The sequence below is a fragment of the Argentina anserina genome, chromosome 5 (assembly GCF_933775445.1).
Source record: "Argentina anserina chromosome 5, drPotAnse1.1, whole genome shotgun sequence".
In the NCBI taxonomy this organism is placed as follows: domain Eukaryota; kingdom Viridiplantae; phylum Streptophyta; class Magnoliopsida; order Rosales; family Rosaceae; genus Argentina; species Argentina anserina.
This window is the reverse complement of record NC_065876.1, coordinates 21,039,112-21,057,647: the sequence shown is the minus strand read 5'-3', so window position 1 is coordinate 21,057,647 and position 18,536 is coordinate 21,039,112. Positions and strand designations below refer to the sequence as shown.

General features: G+C 39.0%; 3 protein-coding genes across 5 annotated transcripts; 1 reads left to right on the top strand and 2 right to left on the bottom strand.

Annotated features, from left to right (window-relative positions):
- Positions 1–1,146: 1,146 nt before the first annotated feature.
- LOC126794438 (pentatricopeptide repeat-containing protein At3g04130, mitochondrial) lies at positions 1,147–3,439 on the bottom strand. The gene is made up of 2 exons (XM_050521156.1): positions 3,286–3,439; positions 1,147–3,009 (listed from the first exon to the last, which is right to left on the bottom strand). The coding sequence occupies exon 2, from the start codon at positions 2,956–2,958 to the stop codon at positions 1,498–1,500; it is 1,461 nt and encodes a 486-aa protein (XP_050377113.1). The 5' UTR covers positions 2,959–3,009; positions 3,286–3,439; the 3' UTR covers positions 1,147–1,497.
- Positions 3,440–10,657: 7,218 nt separating this feature from the next.
- On the top strand, positions 10,658–12,571 carry LOC126794751 (F-box protein CPR1-like). 3 transcript variants are annotated; one of them, XM_050521526.1, is made up of 2 exons: positions 10,658–10,795; positions 11,051–12,571. In XM_050521526.1, exon 2 carries the CDS (start codon positions 11,060–11,062, stop codon positions 12,269–12,271), a length of 1,212 nt encoding a protein of 403 aa, XP_050377483.1. In that variant the 5' UTR covers positions 10,658–10,795; positions 11,051–11,059; the 3' UTR covers positions 12,272–12,571. The 3 variants fall into 3 exon arrangements, with proteins under 3 accessions (XP_050377483.1, XP_050377481.1, XP_050377482.1); XM_050521524.1 differs by having other exon boundaries at positions 10,662–10,795; positions 11,030–12,571; XM_050521525.1 differs by having other exon boundaries at positions 10,768–10,795; positions 10,955–12,571.
- Positions 12,572–15,367: 2,796 nt separating this feature from the next.
- Positions 15,368–18,536, bottom strand: LOC126793704 (serine/threonine-protein kinase ATM). Its single transcript, XM_050520301.1, is given in 4 exon segments — positions 15,368–15,704; positions 15,707–15,771; positions 15,773–18,291; positions 18,387–18,536. Coding segments are annotated over 3 exon segments (2,628 nt in total). The 5' UTR covers positions 18,250–18,291; positions 18,387–18,536; the 3' UTR covers positions 15,368–15,618.

The window sequence follows — 18,536 nt, the reverse complement described above, 5'->3', positions numbered from 1 at the left end:
TAAGAACTATGACCCTCCTTACAGTAATATGGGAGTTGTGATTCGCAGGATTTCAGGAGCTTTATCTAAAAATAAACATGGCCATATAAGTCTGAAACTGGAGCACAGAAAATCGAATGCTCACCATTTGATAACACAACATATATTCAACCTCGACAACTGGAAGGGTAAAACCAAAAGTGCTAAACAATGCAAGTCTACATAGGACCATAATGTGAATGCCTCAATAAGGGGAGCAACAAAACAAGGGCAAAGGTGGATGTTGATTAACTTAAAAGAACATACCATCAAGAAGTTGAATCTGAAATACATCGTGCAATAAGGACACCAGTGCCATAATTACTGCAGTTCCCACTCAGTATGTTAAAATGTCAATTTTCTGTGACCCCAATTTTCAAACTAACACATAGATTCCAAATGAAAAGAAAAATGTGCATACCATCCCCATACAGGCAGAAGATCCCCTGCTGATTAAATATCAGACTTGGCAAACGGAAGACTCTTTCAGACAACATGTTTGTTCTACAGGGTGCACCAGCACCACCAACATCATTGTAATTTTGTTTCAAGATAGAGATCTAATAAGATAAGAAGGGGTATCAACCTCATTATTCCAAAATGAATGCATAAAACTATAATAAAAGTATATCCACTATCCCAAGGATCAGTAATAAATATAGAAGTACGATATATCAGGAGAGCAGGCTGGACTAAATGATATTGAACTAGCAATGAAAGCATTTTTACAACTATACGACTGGCACAAGAGAGAGGAAACTAAGTCCAGTACCAATTCAAATTAAAAGGACAGAGAGGCTAGAGATGAAACTTATGGGAGATAATCTAAAGTGTTTTAGGAGAAACTTTAAACTCACGGGATCTGAAGTGTTATATGAGGCAACTTTTTCTTCTTCTATTCAGGAAAGCACTTGTGGCTGTTTTCCTCATGCACAGTGCATCAATTTGAACTAGTTTGCCTACCATCAAACAATTATAAAGAGAATCCTAGGATTTAAATCCGAAATTGCCTGGCATTTTCCCAGAAGGAATAAGAGTATCAATAGAAGCTACAGATATATATATATATATATATATATATATATATATATATGTCAAACGTAGAACTTAGGAGGCAACAAACAAAACCTGAGAAAAAACCACATTTATTTCAAATCCTGAACGGACCAGAAACCCTGAATTAAATTGAAAAGGAAGTATTTACACCAAAACCTTCTCTTTAGGGGAAGGAGGTCAGAAATTACACCAAAACCTTCAAACTGTTTTTCTAATGAACAAGTGAGGGAAGAGAAACCTGGTTTTCAGTTGAAGCGGCTGTTAGCTATCAGAGAATTGTATGAAGATATAGAAGTTATTTCTCGAATTAAGCTTCCAGGCCCTTACTGGTATGGTAAGAACTCTTTAGATCAGTGTTACATGCAAGATTGTATCTGTCACCTCATATGAACTGAAGTACAACGACAAGGCTTTCACATTTAGTTATAGCTTCTTCATGAAATCTTCAATGCTGTCAGCAGCTGCAGACATATTCTTCAGTCTGACTTCGTCCCAAAGAAAACGACACGTCTTATACCTGGGCTTCATCTCTTGAGCAATCATCCCCTCAAAAAGACTATAAGCTCTCTCACATTTACCTGCTCTGCATAGACCGTGGATTAGTAGTGTATATGTTGAGAGATCAAAACTGAGATGATGTCCATTGACCATATCATTCACTAACTTATCCAAAAAATTGTCTGTTTTGCCAGTTTTGAAGCACATTTTAAGCAAAGGATAGTATGTCTGAACATCAGGCTTACAGAGCCCAGAACTTTCCATCTTGCGAAGGATTTCCAAGGCTTCTTCCTCCTGAACATGATTGCAAAACATGGCAATCATTGTATTGTATGTTGATGTATTATGATGAACCTCATTCTGAGACATCTCAACCTCAAAAACTTGAATAGCTTCACTCACTCGTCCAGCTCTTCCTAGAGTGTGGATCAATGAGTTGTAGAACAGGGTATCTGGTTTACATCCAGCTGATTTCATTCTCTCATATAACTGCATAGCTTCCTCAAATTCCTCAGCCTTTGAAAGATAAGACATAACAGTGGTGAAAGTGACAACATTCGGAGTGCAGCCTTGAGCTTCCATTTCATCGAATAGTTCATAGACCTTACCAAAGTTGCATTTTTGGCAATAGAAGAGGATAATAGTCGAGTAGCTCATGGCACAAGGGTGACCGCCGTGACCCTTCATTTCTTGGATTGTCCAATGCGCCTCATCAACCCGATTGACCTTGCACCAGCCGTGAATGAAAATGTTAAACGTATGAGCATTTGGTGAGATATGTGATTTCAGTTCTAAAAAGATATCGCGGGCGATCTCAACTTTGTTCTCTTTGCAGAGTGTGCCAAGCAACAAGTTCATTGACTCTGTGTTCTTCTCTAATCCAAATCTTCCCAACCCATCAAAAATCCTCACAGCATCTTCCCATTTCCCTGCACCAGCAAACCTTCTCATAACCTTTCCTACAGTGTTGAGCGTCACCAGACGATCCTGATGCATTCTCTCCAACAAATCCATAGTCTTATCCATCCGCCTCATCTTCCCCAAAATGTCGATGATCATATCATACGCATCCGGGGAGAGTTGATAACCCGGCCGTGACTCAGCCCACCTGAACACACCCAATACCGACTTCCAATCATTCTTAAACCGATAAAACAACTGATGCACAAGTCCATGCGTGAGCTGAATGCTGTTACACGCTTGATCGTGCGAAAGAGACGATAGTACTTGATCATCACTGGTTCCAACAGGAACTCTAGTTATAATAATGTCAAGGTCGGATAGTCTTGACAGGCCTTCCACATGTGGAGACACAGCAGATGAGCAACGTTTAAAGACAGAAGATTTTGAAGTAGCACCTAGAAAGCGGGGACCCTTTGAAAGCATTTCGGAACATAAATGACCATGAAGAAAAATTCACAGGTTTGAAGCTAGTTCCTGCATGCCATAATCAAGGCCTCAGCTTGTACACTAACAAATACAACATTCACAGCTGTATTCAAGATGAAGCTATCAAAGAGTGAATACAAACTAATCTAAAAGTTACACAGAGAGAGAGTTTGAATAGAGAGATAGAGCCTACACAAGCCCAATGTAGAAGTCTGATTCAAAAGAGAAGCCTGAGTAGACTTCAAGCTCCAAACTCAATTACTACATGAGGCAATGATGTGAATGAACAAGACACAGTAAAAGGGCCGAGGAGTGAGAACCTACCTGAACTCCTGACTTGAGGAGAATCCGGCGGCGGAAACAGGACTGGGAAAGCTGGGCATCAAACAGAAACTATGAAACAATGGCTGCCTGGCTATTTAGCTTTTTCCAAATTACAAATCGGACCCTTCAATTAATTTCTAATTTCAATTGGACCCGACTCAAGCGTTATGATGCCAGTCTGGTCGTATCAAGGGCGTTACACTTTTTTTTATTCTTTTTTTGTTTTTCACACAGAAAAACTTTTAATTTCATTTAATTTATAAAAAGGAGGTTTTAGTTGCACCTCCACTGATTTTGTGTAGTCTATTTTGCCCTTAATAACAATATTGTTAATTATGTTTTCTTTACCTTGAGTTTAAATCTTACTGTGCTACTCCTTCTCTTTTCCATTTCTCATCGTCTCTCTTTTGTACAAAGATAATTGACAATGAGTTTACACATGCAACACCGTAGAAAATTAGAATAAGTAATCATATATCAACGGGCTTATATAATCTTTTGGTTTTCAGTTCCTAAGGTGACAATTTTGTGATGGAATGAGCATGATTAAGTCGGGGGTTGTGAACTCATAAATGGATGAACAATGCAAAAGGTGATTAATAATTGATATGGGGATGCAAATTCTAATCGTAACTATTATGGCCATGAGAACCAAATCCAATTAGTTCTATAAAGTGCCCAATCCTAAAGAAGAAAAGAGATTTGAGAAGGATAATTGGAGAGGATGGGAATCCCGAGAGGACGAAGGCTATACAAATTGTATTCTCAAAATTTTGGGAATTTTTAAGTATTATAGAGAGACTCCTTGTCAGTTATATTCATAAGCCTAACTTAGGCTCAAGCCCATGAAGCCTACAAGTGGATCCGCCCATGAGCTTTATTCTAAAAAGGCTCCTAGACCTGGACGACTCCTCCTGTGGGTTGGCTAAAGGCAAATTTAGATGGCACCTTTGAGTATTCCCTTTGTCAGGGGGAGCTTTCTGCTCTGGTCCAACCCCACTGTGGTCCGACCTGTGTAACGTTTGTCTCAGTTATCACTGTATACGTACAGTGATGCAGTGAAGTTTTTTTTTTACCGTAAAAGTATGGACGTCGGTTTGCACGTGACCAGAAGAGTGGATCTACAGAAAGCTCCCCACGATGAAAGCATTTCTGGTCTACTTAGTGCCGCCATGGAGAGTTTATGGGATTCTGAATCCTATCCAATTAGTTAGGTGGTTCCCCCTTTCATGAATCCATGTAAGTTAAGAGTTTTTTTTGTTAAACTACAGTCTCAATCGATCATGGAGGGAAAGGAATTTGAGAGGGGAAGGTTGTCCAAGTCCGTAACCCGAGAGACAGTAACTGGGCAATGTTCAAAAGCCAAAAATGTGGTCACTGGAAATTCCATGTAAGTTAAGATAGTTGTTTTTGTAATTTACCAAGTATAACTTGTAGCAGGTTGGATTTAATTTGTGAAACTTACAGGTTCAAGGCTTACAATACTCATGGAAGTAAGAGAGGTCGACAATGGAATGAGAAGGTAGTTTATAATTTGTTTAATTCCGCCGTGATTAACTGCATTTCAAATTATGGGCTTCTTATGTAGTTGACATTATGTGTGCAGGAAGGGGAGTTATGTGCATATTCATTGGAAAGTGTTTCTGATCGTGTAAGTGAGGAGGTGGAGAGGCTGACGAACTGCAGAGGTAAGGAAGTTAACATGTTGACAGGATGTAATCTGAAAGGGTTTAAAGACGTAGTCTCCCGGCTGTCTGATGAGAAGCTAACTGCAGTTGAAGAAATGGGTTTTGGACGAGTTCATCAATTCCGTTGCACCAAACTCAATCTCCGACTCTGCTGTAGACTGGTGGAAAATTTTGATTTGGATCGGAGTTGTATCAACATCCACGGGCGTGAGTTGTCTATCACGGAGGATGATTTTGAACGTTTAATGGGATTGAGGTGTCGTGGTATTTTAGTTGAACTTGAAGGGTCAGTTGTTGTTACTGAAATGGAGTTGTTAAAGAAACGTTTGTTTGGTGATTGTCAAGAAATTGATCTGAAAATTTTGAAGAGAATGGTATGGTACTCAGATGATGCAGATGACATGTTTAGGGTGAGTTTTGCTTTGTTTGCCTTGGCCACAATGTTCTGCCCTTCGCAGCAAAGGAAGACAATGACTTTTTCTCCCAAATTGAAATTTCAATTCAACAGTTTCCAGTTTCGCAATCATAACCTAATACCCAATTCGAAAATTACCCTCCTCATTTATTTTGATTTTACCCATCCACATTTTAAACCAAACTTACCCTTGACCAAAACAAATTTTTTTAACAGCAACCAGCCCCGCTGTCGTTAGTTCGATTTGTTTGGGGGAATGGAATATTGACACATGTCCCCGACAGGGTCGGATCACAATAGGCTTGGACCATTCCAGAACGCTTCTTGTCAGGGTGGTATTGGGGTTGTGTTTCGTGATTCCTCCTCTTCCATTATAGGCGACATTTATGTTTAGGTTCCCAATTTAGTTTCCCTAGATTTGGTTCACACTACAACCGGTAGGCTAGCTTGTACTTTTGCTGTTGAGCATGGTCTAGGTCCAGTTCTCTTTGAGACAAATTGTTTGAAGCTCACTAATGTTGTGCGTGATACGGAAGGTGATGGTTCTAATTTTGTTACTGTGGTTGAAGATGTTCAAGTTAGTCTTGTTTCTTTAAATTCTTGTTTTTTTTTTCTCATGTTGGTAGGGATTCTAATATAGTGGCTCATAAATTGGCCAAAATAGCTCTTCAAACCAATTTTGTTTTAACGTCTTTCAATAAAGTTTAACGTCATTTTGGGAAAGGAAGGAAAAAAAAAAGTCAGATTTTTTTCTCGAGCCTGTCCTCTCTGTGCAAATTTCTCGTCGCTGTCGCACCGGTGTCGTTCGAAAGCTTGGAGGAAACCCTACCGATCTGGGTTGGTGGTTGGCCCTGTCTCGCCGCTGTGAGGAAGCGGTGTCGCCTAGAAGCTCCGCTTGCCACAACGCCTTCTCTCGCCGGAACTTCTTCCTTCAGCCACTGTAGGCCGAGATGCTTGGTGCGTTTTGAAAGTCTCATTCCATGCTACAATTTCACCGAAGGAATTGAACCAATTCGAAGGGTAAGTGATCGAATCGATGATTTCGAATTCTAGGGTTTTGAATTTGGGATTTTTTAAAAATGGTGAAATTGGACGGTTTAGAGATAAACTTGGTTGTTGTTGTGAACTAGAAAGTTGTTAGGAATGTCATTTGGATTGTGGTGGTAAAATTTGGTGGTGGTCGAAATACGGCCGGCCGGCCGCCACACTTCTGGCGGCGCCAGGGGCGGCTGCCGTCGTACCAGAGAGTTTTCGAATGTATTTTTTAAGTTGTGTGATGGTTGAGGAGGGTGTTGGAATATTTGTATAACTTTTAGAGGAGTTTTGGGATAGTTTATGCGATTATTTTCCGTATTTAAATCGTAAAGAGTTGTGGTTTTGATCCACAAACTGGGGGACTTTTGGTATTAGGATGCTAGAATATTTTGGAGAGTGTACAAAGGTTATTAGTGAAATTAAAGAAATTTTGGTGGATGTGGTAACAGTTTTAGGTGAGTGAGAGCGGTTGTTTTTCTCCTTATTAAATATTACCAGGTTGCAGTAATTAATTCTATATGTCTCTGCAACAGGAGGTGGGGAGACTCGAGTTGAGGAAACTTCGGACCGACCCTTGGCGTAGCTTGGTTACTGTGAGTGGACTTTTCTTTTGAAATATAATGCATACATGAATGTTTATATTTTAATTACTTTTCTTGATTATTTATAATAATATTTCCATTTAGTTGTCTTGGAAATAAATATGAGAAATATATATATATATATATATATATATGACGCCTTATTTGATATTTGAAAATTATTGATTAATTATCCGAGAATGAAATTTTCGAAATTATTATTAAGTATATTTGAGAGTTATACGACATGTCCCACATGTCGGATTATATTATTTATTTCTTTGAATTTTCTTTTATTTGATATTGAGATTTATAAGTACGGTTGGGAACCGTACTCGTTCTATCTATTCTTAATTTGTTATCATTTTCTTTAAGTACATAAAAGGGGCACGATTAACGGATAAGAATGTTGTCCAATTTCTATGATTTTTTCCATTGATCTTATTGTGACTAGCGGGGCTAGGTCACTCATTACCTTTTGAGGCCATACACTTTGAGATGATTATGCTAGCATACTATATCACTTTTCCGCATGGGAGGCGATGCCGTTTGGGAGACGATGTTACATAGCTGACAATGATATGACGAACTAATACCCTCTATGTGAACGTGACATGACGGTATTGAGAACTTGAGATTATATATATACATATTTTGCCCGAGGTGGGGGGGGGCATATGGTATGACACTTATTTCATGTTTGACTAGCGGGGCTAGTATACTTTCTTATTTAAATTGACATCCTCTTTTGACTAGCGGGACTAGTCCATTTTCCTATTTTTGGTTATATTATTTGGCTAGCGGGGTTAGTCGACTTTCTATCAGTATCTTCATGGATATTATTTGACTAGCGGGGTCTAGTCCGATTTTTATGAGAATATTTATGGTTATGAAAGCCTTTTAATAAAACGTGCATGCATCGAGTTTCTTTTATATAAAAGAAATTTTTTTATTATTTCTGATATTGTTTTTGTCCACTCACTCTAACATTTTAAATGTTTTCCCCTAACTCTTCATTTTCAAATGCCCAGTTAGCAGGCTTACAGACTCCATGTGGTTATCGTGAGACAACGTTCTTTACCGCCAAGTACCAGACTGTAGGTTACATGCTTAGCCTACAAGTCATTTTTCTTTTATGCCCGTTTAGTTTCTCTAATACTCTGAATATTTATTGGATTAATTTTTCTGATGTTTAAAGAGTTTGGATTTAAGTTGTGTAACTAAGATTGAATTAATTGTTGTTGGAGTTGGATATCCGTTATTACAGTCTTTGAGATTAATTGTGTGGGTTTGATATTTTCAGAGATAGTGGAGGGTTTCAAGATGATTGGACATTATAAGAAGTAGAGTTTTTTACAGGTTGGATTGACTAATTTAAAAAGATACTATGCCGAAATTTTAATATATCTATTTCCGCATGATTTATCTTAAATATTAAGTTAATATTTAGCCATGGGTCATGTCATAGAAAGTCATTGACTCACTTTCTTTTTCTTCTTCTCTCTTTCTAAAAAATTCTCTTCATTTTTTTTTCTTCACTCTTTCTCTCTCTAGAAAAAGGTCGTTGTTTGTATTTGCCTGGTTGAAACTTGAAAGTCTAGAAGTGTCCGAATTTAAAGCTTCTTTTTGTGGTTTCCACTTTCCACTCCCCAAGTACCAAGTGCACGTGATCTATGTACTCTTTGCTTCCCACCATTGTTTAGTTTTCTTTTGGCTTCAAGTGCTTTCTCCTTCCCTACTCAACTAATACTATCTTATTATTTTTCTCATTATACGTTTTATTTTGATGCATTTCATCCGTTTTAAAAGGTTATGAGAGTTCGACGCCCAAGGAGTTTGGTGTAGTGGTAACGTAGGCATCTGCATGTTAAGGGAATGCTGATGTGATATTCTTGATAATAGGAGGTCATCTGTATGTGAAAAACACCACATAGGGAGGGCATGTACCATATATGTTCTCCGGGTCTGGAGTGGTAGACCCACCCCGTTCACTATTTTTTTTGTACAAAAAAAAGATTATGAGTTCGACTTAAGAAAAATTTTAAATATGGAATATCATTTTATTTTGTAACCTGATTTAAATGATAAAAAATTAAAAATGGGTAATCATTTTACGTTCGCTCGACTTATAGACCTAGATATATTATGCGTGTTAAAATTGAGTTATCGTCTAAAAAAAAGAACGGAAAAGTAATTGAACAATTTTTTTTACCCAAGATAGCATACTAAAATGACAAAAGTTTGGAGGCTAGACTAATCTATGTCCAGGAACCATGTCAAAATGCCATCATCCCCTAGTCCCCCAACCCACCGAGAATATATGTTGCAACTAAGATATGATCAACGTTGACGAAATTTGAACCCAGGAGACTTCAACATTTGGGATTGATGCCAACTTAATCATCTGCAGTGATTGGGTAACTACGTGAACTAGACACGTTTAACAGATAAAACTTCTTGAATCTCGACTTGTCCATAAGATCAGCCTATATAAAAGAGGAGCTCCCCATAAGCAACTATTTGATGGTAGACATTTCAGCTTGAAACTTTATCTCACTCTTCCGATCTTAATCTTTCTAGGAAGCTTGACACCCTTAGACAATGTATCCTTAGTAGCCATTAGAGACTTTGTGCGTTTTGCTACTCCACGATCGACAAAGCATGCTCAATGTATTCAAATTCCAAACTTGTCTAAACTAGTTAAATGTGTAAATATTTTTTACAAATTTTTATATATATACGAGATACTCATTAAAGAAAAATTATTTTTAAACACACTAACATGTGTATATGAGATAATATTTTCGATTTTCAATGAAATGTTAATGGAAAAGGGAAAATTAATCAAAACAATCTATCAAATATATATCAACAATCTTTTCAGAAGCAATCAGTGCAGGTAATAAATATTGTAATCTATAGAACCAGTGGTTGTACATAACAATATCAATGCCATCAAGATCATGTAACTTCCAAGGTGTAAATGTGAACATCATATATTTTTAACAATTAGACTTGCAAGTGGGATTCCAATAAGGAGAGTCTTTAATAGGTGATGGCCATTACAGTTGTCATAGTAAGTCGCTCGATCTCCTGTTTGATGCTACTGCATGAAGTAAAATATACTTCACTGAACTTGGCCAAAGTTTAACATGATTATTTAGATACCTAAACTTCAAATAATAGCAAGTGGTTTCTGCGTGTACGTTAATTAGGTTATATTGATATGAGTCATATGACGTGTATATATATTTTTTGTATACAAGGGGGTCACAAAGACCCAAAACAAACACAAAGACAAACCTATATGACGTATATATCATCACTTCAAGCTTTTACATTTTCTGGGTAAATGTAAAGAAAATTGCTCTAAGCTTGATACCATCATGGTTCATAACTTCATACACCTTCATGTAAAGAAAATTACTCTAAACACAAAGTCCACCAGAATAGTGAGATTATGTACTCAACCTCAAACTCTAGAATGTGCCATAACATAACAATAACAAGGGTAACGTACAAGACCATAGTGTATGACTAGTTTATTTGACTTTATTCAGGAACATTAGAAGTGAAGCGTTTCGAACTTGGGTCAGTTGGGTGTATACTGTATATATGTATTCTACAGAGATATAGTAGAGGTGGAGGTGGCCCGAACCCAAATCCGATCCATCTCTCGGTTCTTTAAAACCTCGAACGCATTTCTACCAGTTTCATTTCATTTCATCTCTCTCTCTCTCTCTCTCTCTCTCTCGTCTCTTCAGAAACCTTGAACATCCATCTCCATCTGGGTAAGCTCTGTTTGTCATTCAGTTATTTATGTTAATTTGATTCGTTAACAATAAAACATCTTGCTTTACCATGAATCCCATATCTCTAATGGAAGTATGAAACCTGAGTTTACCTGACATATACAGAAGAAGTGTTTTGTCTCTGTAATTGTCTCTCAGTTTGTCAGTGAGTCAAAAGATGAAACCTTTCCGCCCAAAGTCTCAATCTTTTTTCCGGGCTTCTGTTTTAATTAGGTTGCGAACTTGTGATTGAAGCTCTTGGCAATGTTGACGAAGAAGGAGCAGCACATTGATCCTGACCTCCCAGAACATGTTGTGCTCAACATCCTCTGTCGGTTGCCGGTTAAGTCCTTGATCCGCTTCACTTGTGTCTGTAAACGGTGGCATTCTCTCATCATTTCCGACCGCCAATTTGGCAACTCCCATTTCCAACTATCATCCCACCTCCGTCAACATGTCCTTATCGCCACTCCTCGTATGTCTTCCACTCAATTTCAATGCTTAGATGATAACTTTACGACGAAAAAGCTCACTTGCCCATTGGAGCTGACTACTGTGACTAGCAACACTGAAGTAATGGGCTCCTGCGATGGTTTGGTACTTTTGGGTCAGTTCAATCGAAATTGTTTGGTACCTCTGGTCGAATTTTACTGTGATTATTATAGAAGTTTGGTAATCTGGAATCCATCGACTAAATTCGTCCGCAAGATACCTCTTCCAAAATTTCAGATTGGGATGATAAAATTGGCAGATGAAAGAAAGAAAAGGCACATGAGCTGTGTATATTATGGTTTTGGTCGAGTGTCGGCCTCTGATGACTATAAACTTGTGGTGATACCAAATTTTGGTGGTTTTATGGAAGTTCAGGTGTTCTCATATAGGGCTAACAGTTGGAAAGTTGTTAAAGCTCCTTACCTGTCACCATACCCCTTTTGGTCTAAAGAATGGGGGACTTATTCAAATGGAGCCATTCATTGGGTCAGTGACTGCGAACCTGGGTTTGAGCCACCACCGGTCTATGCTTTTGATCTGGACAGTGAGCAGTTTGGGGAAATGCCACTTCCTGTTTTTAGCCATAATGAAGATGGTATAAAAATGACGCGAGTAAGAACTCCGGTACTTGTAGGAGGATGTCTTTGTGTGATGTTTCAGGATCCTGACAAATATAGTGAATTTTGGGTGATGAAAGAGTATAAAATGCCTGAATCTTGGGTTAAACTTTTTCGGTTTAATGTACGTGATTTACCAGATGTGTTTGCTCCAAACTATAACTGCTATTACTGGGATCCTATTTTTCTTTCAGAAGACGGAACAATTGTGATCAAACTACATATGAAGTTGGACTTGGTCAGAATTATATGCTGTAAGGACAACGCCCCAGTCTGCACTGATCGGTACAGAGTTGAGGTGCCCGAGTACATGTGTTCATTCAATGCCCATTTTTATCATGAGACTTTAGTTTCAGTGCCTGAATGATTATGGTGATTCATATGGCTTTACACCCAGAGAGTCCTGCAAAACTAAGAAGCAAGACCAAATCTGTACTGCTAGGTGCATCTTATTTCTGGATTCCTTTTGGGTTTTAACTATTGTTATTTGGACTGCATCCTATTTCTGGTTTCTTTGTAGGTGTCGTATTGGTATTTCATATGGTTGTGGAAGGAGTGTATGTTACTTTGTTTTAACCAGTGAGCTCGAGTGGCCAAAAACTATGAAGTATGAACTATTACTGCTGTATAATGGAACTTGTTTATGATAGTTTGCATTTGCTCCAGAGTTGAGATATTCTTGCCGATTGCCTCATCTGAGATATATAGCATTTGGAACCCTTTCCTCCTTTCTAGTCTATTTTTCATCTTTTGTGCACGCATTATTGTTTGAGAAAATATGTGTTGGTGGAATTTATATTGTCAGCAACTTGCGATAAATGTTCAGTTTACAGGTATTCATCTCTTTTGAGTGCATTTGCCCTTATGAATATTAGTGCCTTTTTTTTTTCTTGAAATCCAATCCCTGCGTAAATTGATACACATAATCTTTGATGCCACCTGAAATTTGTTATACTTCTGTTGAAAGAAATGGTCAGTGATCAGAATGCGTTTGTAGTTTATGGGATCTTATGATGGTTTGGGACAAAAATTGTATATTTGAATCCAGAAAGAAGGAATTCAAGTCACAACGGTTCTAGTGGCGGATCTAAGGTCTTAAAGTTAGGTGAGCGGAAAAAATTCATCAAACATAATGAAAACCCTTGAGAAGGTAAACAAAAAATATTTTTACATAGTATTCATCAATAATTCAAAAGAAATATAAGAATCGCAAATATATAAAAGTTATTAAGAACTCTTACATAAAATACTCTATCTGAATTACTCTCTACGTTCTCCAATAGACTCGAAATGATCAATCACTGCCTCTGCGTCAATACTGTCTACATATTCCTTTTCAATATGAAGCATCATACAACCTGAAAGGTATCTGTCTTCCATCTTGTTTCTTAGCCTAGTCTTTATAATTTTCATAGCTAAAAATGCATGTTCCGTTAGCAGTGGAAATAGGAAGTGTCAAAGTCATATCTGAGAAGAGAAGTGAGGAGCCGTGCTTAAGAAGAGTTTGAGCGGAACACACGCACATTTGGTTTAATTCTGATGTCTGCATAGTTGCATCACTCTTTGTTAATTAAGGTTGATTGGGCTAGGCTCAGGTTAGTTGTTTAATAGGGTTGTTATTGGTCAAAATCTATTTTTTGCCCGGCAGATATGCTAGATTAAGCCCAACCTCTAAAATTGCTGGGAGAGTCGTAGCTTAGATCCGCCTCTGAACGGTTCATCAAATATCTTTACTCATTAACTAACTGGTGGCTAGAGTTGTTTTGTTCATGAACACCCAGGGCTGGGTAATTATCTTCCGTTTGTTTTTGTTAAATAATGACAAGCGTCACACAATTTTGTTAAATAATGACTAGCGTGGCATGTGGATCATTGTGTACGCTCTAACTTAATCACTATAAAGCGTTGGATTTTAATTCCAAAATATCGCGGTATAATAAGTTCTAACATGACCTCTCACATGCAACATAGGAGCACGTGAAATGAATTAACAATCCAATTATGTGAGGAGTTTAACTTGTATGAGTGGTATCTTAGTAGAGATTGTTCTTACACAACAGGGTGCTTCGGTTGGATACCAACTATATAGCGTTTTGCTACAGACATGAAGCTATGCATTAGCTATGTATTTGTTGTTGGTTTGCTGAACGTTTTTCAGGTACCACCTTTGGTAAGCTGATGTTTTTTGTTTTTTTAGTGTGGTGTGAAACAGAGTCAGGCGCAGGATGTTTTTCTTTTAGCATCATTTCGGCTTGCCGAGTTCATACATTATATTTCGAAGTCTTCTACTGCAGGTTGGGTAAAAATCAATTGTGATGGACTGATGGTGTTTTTATAAGCATATACTTAAAATGGGAGGGAGTCTGTCGTTCAGGGACGACTACTTTGGACGGAGCATGCCGAGGTCTGAAGCCGGTCACCATTGAAACGGATTGATTGTAGTTCAGCGGCAGTTCTACAAAACTTTTTCAGTCGATGCATCTTCGTATCAGGCAGACTTTATGAAGATGCTAGTTTGGTTGCAGGAGTACTAGAAGAGAAAGCATGATGCTTGAATTGAGGAAATGCTGGAATGTTCTAATTCCATTGGGAATGGGAACCCAAATGGAAGATGGAACCAGACACATAGAGCCGGGGTACGGATTGAGAACAGGCTTGGTAGTTTACCGCAATATCAGGGAAGCTCCAAGGTGGTGAAATCATAGATCTGGAAGGAGTTGGTAACCAAAATAACTCATTACAGAAGATTTACTAAGCAAATATGAGCATTCTAAGTCAGGCAAGTGCAGAAAAATAGAGTTTGGATAACAAAGATCACAAAAGGACCCTTTTTGATGTTTGTTTTTCCTTTTTCTGTCAGCTATTGTTATTTTGCAAGATCCATGTTTTATATAGTAGTCTAAGACCCAAAGCACCTTGTGCTTGCAACAATGAAGCCACCACACTAATTTCATAGAGGAGAAACAAACCAAACAAGATATCAAAAATAATTGAAGCTAGACTTGTCATCCAACAAGATGATTAACAGCTTTACCCTCAAGAATTTTTGCAGCAAGAACACCTTTGCATTCTGGTTCTCTGCAGATAATTATATCAATGATCTGAACGGTGTAGTAACTGTGCCTGAAAGACATGATTTTCTAAGTGGCATGTAAAATCAAATTATGATCTAATATACAGCAAGGTTCAGTATAACGAGCATGAAGTGTGGTTTGGCCAAGTAAAGAGCAGAAGCAGAAACTATGTCCTTCCTCACACATCGTCTCACACAATACATACAAAACAAGATTGACATGGATGAAACATGTATACAAATAAATGGACATGAATTATTGCGGAGTCGCAAAAACTCATTTCATTATCAAAGTATCCACTTCAGAGGCATTGGAAATAATTTCATGCGGAAATAACTATAGAGCTCTGTCACCGCATAAATCAATGACGGAAAAAGCCGAGGAAAAAAACATACAAAAGAAAGGTACATACAAAAAAGCTACATTAATAGAGATACATGAACAGCTGAAAAAGTTGCAAAGAGGTTCCACAATACACAGTTAAGATCATTTCCCAGTCTAAAGAAGATATACATCAAATGCAAATGAGTCAATACTGATGCCCTCTCATCAAACTGTCAAAGAGGATTTTTAACATCAATATCACTCATGGAGCCTGCCCTAAAAGGTCTCACTACAACCTTCATACGATGTACATAACCTAATCTAAGTAAGCAGAGGAAGAATCATCTGTGGAGCTCACCTTCTGTAGGAGGCCTTTTATTCTGCACTCCAGTTTTGCTCTGGAGAATGATTATCACCCGACCTCTCAAGCATTGACGTCATTGATGGAAGATTCTGCCTTATGACGTCAAGGTAGGCTATTGTTCAGGAGTCAGCAATCTCTTCTTAAATAAAGAGGCTAGGATGTGGCTAAAACCTTGGAAACTGACGGGAGATTAAAGCGCTTGTAACCAACAAGGTTTGTTCCAAATGGGTTGTCCTTCACCAAACTCAGAAAAGCTTCTCCAGCATCAGCCCCTTCCATGAATACAACCTGAGCACTACTAGAATCTTTTAACAACAGTGTCTCCGATTCTTTCAAGGGTCCAAACCTACAAAATGTTGAAATTAAATCATCTTTTGAAGGCATAGGGACTCCTGGGGCAAAGGTCAAGAGGAGAGCAGTTGCTAGAGCTTCTCCTTTTTTCTTCCTTTTCTTCCGCTCGGGTTTACTTGGAGGTGCAAGGCATTCAGCACCAATTCCATTCAAATCTGGAATACCATCAGCTTGAACAGGAACCCCTGGATCTACTTTCTCCTTCTTATTTCTTTTCTTTGGGGCAGGTTTACTTTCAGCTGAGAGAAGGCTGGTAACCTGGTTAGGAAAACCCTGAGCAGGAATCCCCAGATCTACAACCAAAGTACCAGGTTTCCAATTGTTCCCATTGACATCTACTAAGCCAGGAGCCATATTGGATTTTGAATGCTCTGAAGCAGCTTCAGTCCCCAATCCCCCATGGCCAATAGTCCGTTCATCATTAACCAGAACACTAGGTATAACAGTGTTACCATTCAGATCAGGAATACCAATTGTTTGTGTAGTCTGCAAACTCACTAGACCTGCTCCATCCGCCTTATTTCTTCTTTTTCGTGTGGGCTTATCACGTGGCATGACAGGGCCAACAGCTAAAGAACCTTGTACCATTTGGCCACTAGGGGCTATGCTGGTATTGACATCTGATATCCCAGAAAGAGATTTAGTCTTGGATCTCCCCTTTGGCCGTCCTCTTTTCTTGCCAGGGTTTCCATTCACACCCTGTACAGCAGTCGCAGGGATTTGAACTAAACTTAATGTGCTGGCAGCACCTTCACCCTCTGCAATCTTTGAAACAGCCTTTCTCTTTCTTTTCTTTGGCTCAGATTTACCCTCATACTGGTCACCATTTTCCGACAGGCAAGGTTCAGAATCTTTATCCTCATCCTGACCAGCCATGCAGTTACTATAGGTTTCACAGAGAGGCTCATCATGATATACTGATATCCTGAAGTTAGAGATGAACCAAGCAACTGAATCAAATGCTTTATTTTCAAATGGATACTGGCAGTTTATGGCAGCAGAGCAGAACTCAGAAAGCAACTCGGCAGTAGATGGATTTTTCAAATTTGAACTACCAGATATGTTACTCGCACCGGTAAACCTCATATACCATTTCCTCCAGAACTTCTCGCCCGTGCTTTTGAAAGTTAGAGGTCCACCATCAAAGGCTGCAGCCATTCCTTCCACAGATGATCCTTTTTGCCCCAGGTTTACATATGGATAAGATAAGTACCTACTCCTTTTCCGCTCTCTAGACTCGAGGCCTATTTCAATCATTTCTTCACTCCAGCCATCACCATTTCCTGCACTGGCAGCATTTCTCTGTTCTGGCTGGCTAGTCTCTTCCATTTTAGATTCCTTCTTCATCTTTCTCTTCCTGACCTTCGACCTTGAGATGGAAAGTTTATTGGCACTGCCCACATCAAAAACCTTTCCAAAAGCTTCAGTCTCGTCATTATTTTCTTGATGTAATACATTCTCCTCTGCTTGCTTCGGCAAGGTTCCACCTGCACCACTTTCAGCTTCATCTCCTTCCTGAAGTAGATGCATAGGCAGCAGGTCGTGCCCTGTAAAGCTATAGAAGGCATGTAATCGACTCTGCGTAACTACAAAATCAACTCTGCCAACTCTGCGAACAACCTGCGCAAGATTTCTCAGATGTGCAAGGAACTCCACGCAATCAAACTGAGTAACTGAAAATTCACCAAGTTCACTAGAATTCCGCTGGGGCACCAAAACTCCTTCCTTAGATGCTGCATCATCAACCGCCACTCGATTCCCTTTCAAAACACAGGCACAACTCATACTCAACTTCACACGGCCACCAAACTCTTCAAGAGCCTTCTCCACAGCTCTAACGAAAATCCTAGCCTTGCTTTGCCCTGAAACCCGCTCGTAGAACAGCGCAAAAGGCTTCAGTTGCTGCCGGCGGCACCAAGAGACATGCCCCATCCCAAAGTAGCCAGCTAACAGACAGCCTTCTTGGTCACCAACCATCCCATACTCCGACGCATCTGCCGGATCATGAATCCTACCCGGCCACCACGTCTTTATCTTGGTCTCAACCCACACAATATCCCCCACACAAAACTCATAATCTCCACACTCGTCATCTCCAAATTCTTCACCCAAAGACTTTTCAGCTCCATCTTCAAACTCTTTAACCTCATTCACACCACCCTCATCTTCAACCTTTTCCCCAACTCCACCATCTTCAACTTTACCATCCTCAACCCTAAACTCTTCATCCATCTTATCTAGACTCTAAAAATCTCTGACAACCTAATAAAGAAACTAAATTACAAGAAAGAAAACCCGAAATTACAGAACGACAGGGCAAATTAGTAATTATTAATTTCTAAAGAACACGGAAGGGAGGTGGGTGCTACCTTAGCGCAGCGAAACCCTAACCCAGAACGAGGAGCATCCAAGAGAAGCCACGGAAGGCGCGAAACATTGCAGAGAGAGGAGTGAAAGTGATGGAAAAGATTGGGGGCGAATATGCGGAGCTGAGGGAAAGTTGAGATCTTGGCGGTGTA

Excerpts from the sequence above, each read along its gene's own strand:
- LOC126794438 (XM_050521156.1), bottom strand. The coding sequence starts at position 2,958 with ATGCTTTCAAAGGGTCCCCGCTTTCTAGGTGCTACTTCAAAATCTTCT.
- LOC126794751 (XM_050521526.1), top strand. The coding sequence starts at position 11,060 with ATGTTGACGAAGAAGGAGCAGCACATTGATCCTGACCTCCCAGAACAT.